Source organism: Littorina saxatilis, linkage group LG12 (genome assembly GCF_037325665.1).
Source record: "Littorina saxatilis isolate snail1 linkage group LG12, US_GU_Lsax_2.0, whole genome shotgun sequence".
In the NCBI taxonomy this organism is placed as follows: domain Eukaryota; kingdom Metazoa; phylum Mollusca; class Gastropoda; order Littorinimorpha; family Littorinidae; genus Littorina; species Littorina saxatilis.
Window position 1 is genome coordinate 66594096 of NC_090256.1, and position 12153 is coordinate 66606248.

The following is a 12153-nucleotide window of genomic DNA, read 5'->3' on the forward strand; positions in this document are numbered from 1 at the left end:
GCCAGTGGAGACAACAATCAGTGAGAACAATATCTGAAAGAAATGTTCAAACTCAAATTTAAAGAAGAAAAACAACAAGAACAAGAAAGAAGAAAATGTGTCAAATATTTTGCAAAGATGACTTTTGATCTTGTGTTCCCTGTACCTACAATCAGTATTTGGTAAATCAGTCCATCTTTGATCAGTCTGAGCGATGTAAACAAAACGCCCAAATAGTGCTTTTACTCCGAGGTCAAGGCCATACATGTCGCCAAGTAGTTAGTGCGGCCGCCGCGGAAACGGACAGCATTCAAAGATTTGATAACGTTAAACATGCCATAGTTGGAGAAGCAAAGAATAGAGTTGGAGACAAAAACAACAGATTTTTAATAAATGGGACAGTAAAAACTGAGATGGCGGCAAATGCGCATCAAAGACACGCACACAAACACACAACACTAACACCTGAACATACACAAGACAGTTCCGAAAATAGCAGCATCAACGAAGTGAATAACACCAAAACAAACACGCAAACGCACACACACACACCCACGCACACGCACACACACACACCCACACACACACATACACACACACACCCACACACACATACACACACACTGACACCCACACACACAGACACTGAAAGACACCACCATCCCCACCCTTGCAGTTAGCACAGGGACTGACTATCAACATCCCACCCCTACCCCCCTGGCCCCACCGTGCCCACGCAAAAACACGACCCTGTTCGGTTCTTGACTCTATTTCGAACGTGTTCGATTCAATACAAGTTAAGGACGGAGTCTAAGCGTAGGATTACGTCATACTCTCGGCCCCGCTCTCTCGCATCACAAACAGTCAAAAATAGATTGCTGGTTGATTCCGCACGTCGGCGCCAAGAAGCAACAAGTCGCGTGAGGCGAAATTACTAAGCTTGAACTCACAGAATGAAACTGAACGCACTGCATTTTTTCACAATGACCGTAGTCCGCCGCTCGTGCAAAAGGCAGTGAAATTAACGAGCCTGTTTAGTTTGACTATAAATGTAAAAAGTCGAAGACGAAGGAAGCGAACCACTCTGATGTGACTGCTGGAAAAGATACGGGACGCCCGAATCGTCGCCCTGGCTTTTGCCACCCCCTGTTTTAGCCCCCCCCCCTCCCCGGCCTCCCTCGGAGCAAAAAGTCGAAGACGGAGCTACTGGAATGGATACAAGAAAAAATATACGTCCGATGTCTACGCACTCTTGCGCAAACTAAAATGAGTTTTTATTTCTTATTTTTTATTCCCAGTCTCTCTTAAAATTATCAAAGTTTTCCGTTTTCGAGGACAAAATAACTAGCTGCATTTCTTCTTGGTGGGGGGGAAAAATAATCACGTGCTGTACACATAGAAGCACAAATTCGTTTGTTCACGTTGACGTAATCATGGCCAAGCATAATGCTACACTGGCAATGCCGTTGCTATACTGGCAATGCCGTTGTATTCAGAACCAGAAATACACTGAGGCGGTGTGCCCACGAAACGGAACGCTAAACAAAGGTTATAACTGTTGGTGTGTAAGTATGCTCTCCGGAAACGAAAATTGAAGCAGAACAGCCAGATTTACTGTCCAGAGAGAGAGAGAGATATCCTTGGCGGATTATGACATTATTCAGTTATTCTGCAGAAAAACAGAAATGCTGGACAAAAACTGTCTTTTCTGCAGCATTTCTGCATAATGTCATCTTTCGCCGAAGCAGCGTTTTTTTTCTGCAGCAAAACATTTTACTGCAGTAAAATTGAAATCAAGAATGCTGCAGTAAAACGGTGCTGTTGTTTTACTGCAGAAAACCTGTTGTTGTTTTTTTTGCAGCATTTTGTACTGGCTCTTGGCGGATTATGACATTATTCAGTTATTCTGGAGAAAAACCGAAATGCTGGAGAAAAACTGTCTTTTCTGCAGCATTTCTGCATAATGTCATCTTTCGCGAGAGCAACGTTTTTTTTCTGCAGTAAAACAGTTTTACTGCAGTAAAATTGAAATCAAAGAGCAAAACATTTTACTGCAGTAAAATTGAAATCAAGAATGCTGCAGTAAAACGGTGCTGTTGTTTTACTGCAGAAAACCTGTTTACACTTTTTCTGCAAAATTTTGTACTGGCTCATTATAATGTTGGAGCACGCGAGCCCCCCTCTGTCGAGAGATGGACTCATCCAGAATTACCAATACTACAGACTATTATACTATCCCAGGGGGCGACGAATACAAACGCTACTTTACAAGGTCGTTCGTTTTTCTCCAGAAAAACTGTGACAGACTATTCTGCAGTAAAACAACATCACCGTTTTAAAGCAGCATTCTTGATTTCAATTTTACTGCAGGAAAAAAACGTTGCTCTCGCGAAAGATGACATTATGCAGAAATGCTGCAGAAAAGACAGTTTTTCTCCAGCATTTCTGTTTTTCTGCAGAATAACTGAATAATGCCAAAATGCTGAAGAAAAAGTGCAAACCAGTAAAACAACATCTCCGGTTTACTGCAGCATTCTTGAGTTCAATTTTACTGCAGTAAAACTGTTTTACTGCAGAAAAAAACGTTGCTCTCGCGAAAGATGACATTATGCAGAAATGCTGCAGAAAAGAACGGTTTTTCTCCAGCATTTCTGTTTTTCTGCAGAATAACTGAATAAAGTCATCATCTGCCAAGGATAGAGAGAGAGAGAGAGAGAGAGAGAGAGAGAGAGAGAGAGAGAGAGAGAGAGAGAGAGAGAGAGAGAGAGAGAGAGAGAGAGAGAGAGAGAGAGAGAGAGAGAGAGAGAGAGAGAGAGAGAGAGAGAGAGAGAGAGAGAGAGAGAGAGAGAGAGAGAGACAGACAGAGAGAGACAGAGAGAGACAGAGAGAGAGAGAGAGCAGATTATGTGGGTAAAAGGATCGACCTGTTTTGTTAGCATCAGATTACTGCACAGGAAATTGAGGGTATGCAAACCGATTTGTATTTGAGGAGCTGGAAAAAAACACTATACTAATGAACAAGGGTGCTTGCTCATTCTCTGTGCAGGTTTACAAACTTATAGTCCAAGTTGTGTTATAGACTCTAATCATAGATCCGTTTCTTCTCCAAACACAAAAGCATAAGCAAACCAACACCAACACCAACACCAACAAAACGTTGGCTATGTAAGAAAGAGATTGAAATACAGTACGAGTTGGTGCGTGTGCATATACGTTTTACATTAACAACAGCAGAGATAGTTTGCGACATCAAATTTTCGTTTCCGTTTCGTCGACTGTACCAAAACAATTCAGCTGCAAAGTGCTGTCACAAAGTGTTGATTTAATAATCCTCTATCTGTATGTTTTATTCTAGTTATTATATTCAGCTGCAAAGTGCTGTCACAAATTGTTGATTTATAATCCTCCATCTATACTTTTATTCTAATTATTATATTAATATTTATTGTTACGTTCTGCTGTTGTCTGGCTCTTGATATGTGCCAAGGGGTGTAAATCGTAAATCAAATGAAATCAAGAGCACGTTACCTGGACTGTAACATTGATAAGGGTTCTCATATCCTGTGCTTCGAGTGTAACATAATTAACATGGCTTGAGTCCTATCTCATTGGCAGGACTCAGGCTGTGCTTGTCGATGGCGAGATATCTGCTTCAGCCCCACTTTCTTTCGGCGTTCCTCAAAGTTCAGTACTCGGTCCCATCCTTTTCATCATGTACACTAAGCCCCTCTCCACACTGATTCAAAACCATTCTGTTTTAAATCAGTCTTTTGCTGATGACACCCAGCTGTATAAACCCAGTCCCCCTGCAGAGACACATTCCACCATCCAGACCATTCAGACATGCATCACTGATGTTAAATCTTGGATGGTCGATAAAAAACTTAAGCTGAATGATGATAAGACTGAAGTCTTACTGTGCAAAAAGAAGAACACTACATTTCCCTCTTCCCAACCTGTTTCTGTTCAAGTAGGCAACACTGACATTCTTTTCTCACCATCAGCTAGAAACCTTGGATTCACCCTTTCATCTGACATGACCCTTAACAAACATCTTTTAGTTTGATGGTGTATGCTTTTAATTAGGCGTTGTTGACTATGAATGTAGATGTAAATGCTTGTATAACTGTGTTTTAATTTTAAATGTGTCAAGCGCAAAGAGCATAATTGTAAAGTTATGGTGTTGCGCTATATAAATGCTCATTTATTACTATTATTATTAACAACCCAAAAAGGCTTTGTCACTAAACACTTTTCGTACATATGTACCCTATGCAACCGCAGTACCAATACGTCCTCCCCACCCTGCTCAGTCAAACAAGCCCCCCACCCCGTTTTTTTGGTGGTTGTTTTTTTGGCGTGTTTTATTCGACTTCTCATGTACTGTGGCGAGCTGCTACTGAATTCAGTCGCTTTGAAAGTCAAGCGGCGCCTGGAAAGGTCAGACTTTCGTTTGGAAATTGGGTCAGCTAGAATTAGATGACCTTGTCTGGATACAATGTAGCCGCGGCTGTATAACAAAGTTCGCCTCTCACCTTTATTGTGTGTCGCTGCTACTGGAAACTTGATCACGGCTTCTAAATTAGAAAATATGTGTGTGTGTGTGTGTTTATAGTTAATGTCGGTGAGCTGAGTTGAGCATAATAGCAGACCCCCAGAGTAACTTCACCTTATAAGATTTACTGACTCTAGCTCCAGCTGTTCATCAGTCATAGCAGTCATGAAGAAACAGTATTTTGTTTGTTTGTGCGTGCTTGTGGTGGTGGTGGCACATTATGAAGTATACATGAGTTTTCAGAGAGAAATAAAAAAAAAAGAATGAAAGAAAAAAAGAAAGAGAAAGAGAAAGAGAGAAAGAGAGAGAGAGAAAGAGAGAGAGAGAGAGAAAGAGAGAGAGAGAGAGAGAGAGAGGGGGGGGGGGGAGAAAGAGGGAGCTGGACATAGGGACAGAGACAGAGAGGGAGACAGAGAGAGAGAGAGGAACATAGAAAGAGAAAGAGAGAAAGAGATAGAAAGAGATAAAGAGAGAGAGCGAGAGAGAGAGAGAGAGAGAGAGAGAGAGAGAGAGAGGGGGGGGGAGAGAGAGAGAAAAATGGAACTGGACAGAGAGAGAGAAAGAAAAATATACAGTGAGAGACAGAGACAGACATACATACAGACATACATACAGACAGAGAAACACACACACACACACACACACACACACACACACACACAAACAAACACACACACACAGATAGAAAGAGAGAGATGGGTTCGTGACACTAAGCCAAAGCAGACTATGTATACGTTGCAAACGGGTTATATAATTATTCCAACCTTGTAAGCAGCGTTGACATCCAGACAGTTGATGAATTTGCGAAACTGCGACACACCAAGTTCATCCAAGCGGAACAGAGCCAGGTAACACAGCACTGTAACACATCACGGCCAAAAAGTCAAGGTATCGTCAGCGGAGGGAAAAACAATCTATATTTACCTTGGCAAACATATAAGCGTAGATCTGCTTTGAAAATCTGGACAAAAAATCAACAACGAAATAAATCCCAGGCATACACACAAAACCTTGGTTGCAACTTGCAGTACAGACAAGTAGTAGCATAAATTGCAATACTACAGATTCATACAAGTGTTGGATATTTTTGTCCCCTTTTCAAAAGGTTTTTGAAAATAATACATTATTGACAGGTCTCATCGGCAAACGAAAGCAAATTCCATGAAATCGATCTCATACTCAAAGTTTTCTGTAAATCTCACCGATAAGGAAACTATAGGAATGAACACCCAACCATGGTTAATCACGAAAAGGAAAGCAATCAACCATCACTTTCTCCACAAGGCTACCGTCAAAAACGGTCAGTCAAATTCATGCCGTGTGAGACAGTGCCACAAAACCAATACAAAGGACTCGAACTTTGAAATGAACAAACACGCGTCAAGCTGAGGTCCTGTTTTTTTTATATTTAAAAAACAAGTCGCGTAAGGCGAAAATACAATATTTAGTCAAGTAGCTGTCGAACTCACAGAATGAAACTGAACGCAATGCCATTTTTCAGCAAGACCGTATACTCGTAGCATCGTCACTCCACCGCTCATGGCAAAGGCAGTGAAATTGACAAGAAGAGCGGGGTAGTAGTTGCGCTAAGAAGGATAGCACGCTTTTCTGTACCTCTCTTTGTTTTAACTTTCTGAGCGTGTTTTTAATCCAAACATATCATATCTATATGTTTTTGGAATCAGGAACCGACAAGAAATAAGATGAAAGTGTTTTTAAATTGATTTGGAAAATTTAATTTTAATAATAATTTTTATATATTTAATTTTCAGAGCTTGTTTTTAATCCGAATATAACATATTTATATGTTTTTGGAATCAGCAAATGATGGAGAATAAGATAAACGTAAATTTGGATCGTTTTATAAATTTTTATTTTTTTTTACAATTTTCAGATTTTTAATGACCAAAGTCATTAATTAATTTTTAAGCCACCAAGCTGAAATGCAATACCGAAGTCCGGGCTTCGTCGAAGATTACTTGACCAAAATTTGAACCAATTTGGTTGAAAAATGAGGGCGTGACAGTGCCGCCTCAACTTTCACGAAAAGCCGGATATGACGTCATCAAAGACATTTATCAAAAAAATGAAAAAAACGTTCGGGGATTTCATACCCAGGAACTCTCATGTCAAATTTCATAAAGATCGGTCCAGTAGTTTAGTCTGAATCGCTCTACACACACACACACACACACACACACACGCACGCACATACACCACGACCCTCGTTTCGATTCCCCCTCGATGTTAAAATATTTAGTCAAAACTTGACTAAATATAAAAAGAAGCTAAAAACATTTTTGTTAATAAAAGAGAGAAAAAAGACACACGCAAATGACAAATAAACAAGTCGCGAAAGGCGAAAATACAATATTTAGTCAAGTAGCTGTCGAACTCACAGAATGAAACTGAACGCAATGCCATTTAGCGCGGTAGTGGTTACGCTATGCTGCATAGCACGCTTTTCTGTACCTCTCTTCGTTTTAGCTTTCTGAGCGTGTTTTTAATCCAAACATATCATATCTATATGTTTTTGGAATCAGGAACCGACAAGGAATAAGATGAAAGTGTTTTTAAATTGATTTGGACAATTTAATTATGATAATATTTTTTATATATTTAATTTTCAGAGCTTGTTTTTAATCCGAATATAACATATTTATATGTTTTTGGAATCAGCAAATGATGGAGAATAAGATAAACGTAAATTTGGATCGTTTTATAATTTTTTATTTTTTTTTACAATTTTCAGATTTTTAATGACCAAAGTCATTAATTAATTTTTAAGCCACCAAGCTGAAATGCAATACCGAAGTCCGGGCTTCGTCGAAGAGTACTTGACCAAAATTTCAACCAATTTGGTTGAAAAATGAGAGCGTGACAGTGCCGCCTCAACTTTCACGAAAAGCCGGATATGACGTCATCAAAGACATTTATCAAAAAAATGAAAAAAACGTTCGGGGATTTCATACCCAGAAACTCTCATGTCAAATTTCATAAAGATCGGTCCAGTAGTTTAGTCTGAATCGCTCTACACACACACACACACACACAGCACACACATACGCACATACACCACGACCCTCGTTTCGATTCCCCCTCGATGTTAAAATATTTAGTCAAAACTTGACTAAATATAAAAAGAAGCTAAAAACATTTTTGTTAATAAAAGAGAGAAAGAAGACACACGCAAATGACAAATAAAGAAAAAAAAAGAATAGAAACAAACGGAGAAGAGAAAATCGTAGTGAACTTGAATATAGGCACACGATTGATTGGGTCAACACTGATTATATTGTGGCCACCACGGCAGAGACATTTCTTTGTGTGTTCAACGCAGAAGTATAAAGCAGAGATCGAACTGGGTTGAGTGCATGGGAAAAGTATGACACGGACAGTTATTATGCTATCTTCTGTGAACTGTGAATTTGTGTTATGCCTTCGGCGTCTTGGTCTTTTGCTATGGCTTTATTTCGATGAGCGATGTTCTCACTCGAGACGAAATAAATAAATATATATAAATAACGCCCGAAAAAACGACCTGCCAAACAAATGAGGAATCATCAAAGTCTCAGATATGTTGATCGTTTCGAACGTAACAAGATGAGGTAAAAAACACACACACCAAAAAACATTGATCTTGCCAAAAGAGTAAAACACAAATTGTAAACAGTAGACTCTGGATGCACGTCTTTCTCTTGCTCTCTCTGTTTCTCTTTGTCTCTCAGCGTCACAGTGTTTTTGTTCCTCCCCAGACCCCCTCTGCCGACCCTCCTCTCTCTCTCTCTCTCTCTCTCTCTCTCTCTCTCTCTAGCTCTCAACTGTTTTAGTGAATGACGCGTATTGAGAGTGTCGTGAAGATATCAGACTCCTCAACAATATGGCAAACTAAGTCAAAAGGTTAGGCAAAAAAAAAAAAAATAGGTCTGTTTACGGTAACATAGGCCCAAAAAATAGGGTCGGTAGGTCGGGATTGTTTTTTTTTTTTTTTTTTTTTTTTTTTTCCAAAAAACCATATTTTTACGTTATTTTGCAAAAAAAACAAGATTTTTTTTTCTTTTTCCCAAATGCCAAAAAAAAGTCTAGGGTCGCGCGAAAAAACTAGGGTCGGTCGGGTTACCGTAAACAGACCTATTTTTTTTTTGGCCTTATCTTCACTTGAAATAATGATATGTCTGGCCAACAAGCCCTTTATAGCTCTCGAAAGATAAAAAAAAAAAAAGTGGATAAAGGGTATTTTGTAGGTCACTTTGAACTGTCTTACGTGACACATTTAATGTGCCACTCTACGGGAAGTATGCAGAAGGGCGCGGTAGGAGAAATGATGGATTAGTTTAAATATAAAACAAAGGCTTTCGCCGGCTTCGACCATGTAGCTCGGTGGTCCAGCGTTTTCATACAAAAATTATTCTTGGACTAGCAAGTCTACACATCTACACCCCCCCCCCCCCCCCCTTAAAAAAAAAAACAATTAAAAAAAAAAATTAAGTGAGAGAAAAAGGACAGAACGGACTCGTTCCCACGTGTTCTTGTCTCATGACATTCCTTTCGCTCTAGTGACCGCTACTGTCTCTTGTCTGACAAGACCGCACTCCCCCCCCCCCCCCTTGTTTTTGGTGAGTAATAAGGGAGGGGGGGGGGGGGGAAGGAGGGAGGGAGGGAGGGAGGAGGAGGAGTGATCACGTATTGCAGCTATGTCACATACCATGTATATACCGGTAATGGAGTCCCACATTTATCCCCCCCCCCCCCCATACAAAATAACAAAGAAGAAGAAGAACAATTATACAACATAATAAAGCGAGAGAAAAAAAAGAGCAAGAAACGAACGGACTCGTTCCCCCGTGTTCTGTCTGGTCTCATGACAACATTCCTTTCCCTCTAGTGACCGCTACTGTCTCTTGTCTGACAAAACTGCATTTTCCCGCTTGGCCTTGTTTTTTTTGCGGATAATGAGGGGGGGGGGGGGGGGGGGATGAGTGATCAAGTATTGCAGCAATGCCACATACCATGTATAAAATGGAGTCAGCGCAAAATTGCTTGTGGGAGGGTGGAGTGCGATAGAAGCTGCTTTGAGACACAGTTATAGTAACATGATTATAAAAGCAGAGATAAAAGTCTGAAGAGACAGACAGACAAACGGACAAATAGACAGAGGGAAATCTATATACCCCGTATATACGATATAATTCATATGCAGCATCTCGTCTCTTAGCTTCTTTTTTTTCATGCGAGGATTTTAAAAGTAGATTTCCTCAGATTGTTCATAATTTGACGTCTGTCTCAAAGCTTGACTGGGTAGGACTCACACGGTTTTGTCACAGTATAACAAGCAAAGCAAAGCCACTATCTCATGAGGATTGAGGCCTTCGTAAACGTTCAACGTTGGCCAATAATGATTTTAACAATGTTGTGTCGTTTTTTATTATGTTTTATTTTGTTGATCAATTGATAAATATGTCTTCCCAACATATTATAAATCAAACAGAAATAAAGTCTTAGAGAACTACAATAATTATTGTTGCCGTCAAAACCTTGCAAGGCCTCAACAACTGACAAAGCTTTGTGTGGAAGAATGGGGAAGAATCTATTTTTATGCACAAGGTCAAGGGGTCTACAATAATGTTTGCACGTTTTAAAAATTGCCGAAAAAAATGATGACTAGTATTATTTCATTCTGCTTTGTCGAATCATAGCATTTAAAACTTAAAAATTGAGAAAAAAATAGTTATTATCACACGCCGAAACCACACGCAGCATATCCGGTCGATCGATCGTATCCTTGGCGGATGATGACTTTATTCAGTTATTCTGCAGAAAAACAGAAATGCTGGAGAAAAACCGTTCTTTTCTGCAGCATTTCTGCATAATGTCATCTTTCGCGAGAGCAACGTTTTTTTCTGCAGTAAAACAGTTTTACTGCAGTAAAATTGAAATCAAGAATGCTGCAGTAAAACGTTTGTATTCGTCGCCCCCTGGGATAGTATAATAGTTTGTAACTATTGGTAATTCTGGATGAGTCCATCTCTCGTCAGAGGGGGGCTCGCGTGCTCCAACATTATAATGAGCCAGACAAAATTCTGCAGAAAAAGGGTAAACAGGTTTTCTGCAGTAAAACAACAGCACCGTTTTACTGCAGCATTCTTGATTTCAATTTTACTGCAGTAAAATGTTTTGCTCCAGAAAAACCCGTTGCTTCGGCGAAAGATGACATTATGCAGAAATGCTGCAGAAAAGACAGTTTTTCTCCAGCATTTTGGTTTTTCTGCAGAATAACTGAATAATGCCAAAATGCTGAAGAAAAAGTGTAAACAGTTTTTCTGCAGTAAAACAACATCACCGTTTTACTGCAGCATTCTTGATTTCAATTTTACTGCAGTAAAACTGTTTTACTGCAGAAAAAAAACGTTGCTCTCGCGAAAGATGACATTATGCAGAAATGCTGCAGAAAAGACAGTTTATCTCCAGCATTTCGGTTTTTCTCCAGAATAACTGAATAATGTAATAATCCGCCAAGAGCCAGTACAAAATGCTGCAGAAAAAATAAAAACAGGTTTTCTGCAGTAAAACAACAGCACCGTTTTACTGCAGCATTCTTGATTTCAATTTTACTGCAGTAAAATGGTTTGCTGCCGAAAAAACGCTGCTTAGGCGAAAGATGACATTATGCAGAAATGCTGCAGAAAAGACAGTTTTTCTCCAGCATTCAAGGTTATATTGCGACGGAGGACTAAGTTCCTTGTTGTTCTTGTTGTTGCTTAATGATTAAGTAGCGCGGTGCTGCAGACCCCTAACCTTACCACAACCCCAAACAACTGTCATGTGACAGGATTTGTCTGCATTCCTCAACCCCCTCCCCCCTCCTCTCCCACTTCCCTCTATTCGTGAAGTAGTACCGCATATGTATGGCACTTTTCCCCATGATCCTCAACTCAGGTCAAAATGAGTTCGGCTCATTCTCTCCCTGACAGGATGCCTTGAGTTTCCCTGTCTGCAAGGAAACCGAAATTTTTTTTTAACATATTTAGAGCTTTTTGTAATGTATTATTGATATAAGCAGATTCGCGATCGTCGATCATGATTTTTCATGGTGTTTTAATTGTAAGTTTTAAATTACAAAGGAATTGATATGTAAGACAGTTTCAAGCGAGCTATTTTTCACGGCTGTATTACACGTGATAATCAACCGTTTGGTTTCGGCGCTCACTGGAGCAGACGATTTTTTCTGTAACCAGTTGACAGTGATGAAACCATGTATTACGGTCTCCTTCCGGCAGCGGTCCCAAAATTTCGACTTGTTTTGACCTTAGAACGATGTCTTTATCATAACTGTGAAGAACAGAACGGAGATCACTGTCGAAGTCGGCCAATCTGCAATCATTTTCGTCAGTCTCGCGAACACTGATCTCTAATTTAGATCAGTGCTCGCGAAAAACATATATGGGAGATAACTCTGTATTCTTATTTTGAAAGATTCGCGTAGAACTGTAGCGTCCGGTCACAGGCGGAAGGTATCGTTCACTGGACCACTACTTCCATAGAAAGACTGAGTGACAAACCTTGTAGTCTTTCTATGGAAGTAGTGGTTCAGTGAACGATACCTTCCGCCTGTGGTCCGG

The 12153-nt window shown here is 39.9% G+C and overlaps 1 protein-coding gene across 2 annotated transcripts in view; it reads right to left on the reverse strand.

Annotated features, from left to right (window-relative positions):
* The window catches only part of LOC138982605 (cilia- and flagella-associated protein 99-like), a 42062-nt gene that overhangs the window by 23687 nt on the left and 6222 nt on the right, over window positions 1-12153 (reverse strand). For both annotated transcript variants that reach the window (XM_070355929.1, XM_070355930.1), the window contains exon 4: window positions 5299-5393. In XM_070355929.1, coding sequence (XP_070212030.1) covers window positions 5299-5393 — 95 coding nt within the window. The remainder of the gene's footprint in view (window positions 1-5298; window positions 5394-12153) is intronic.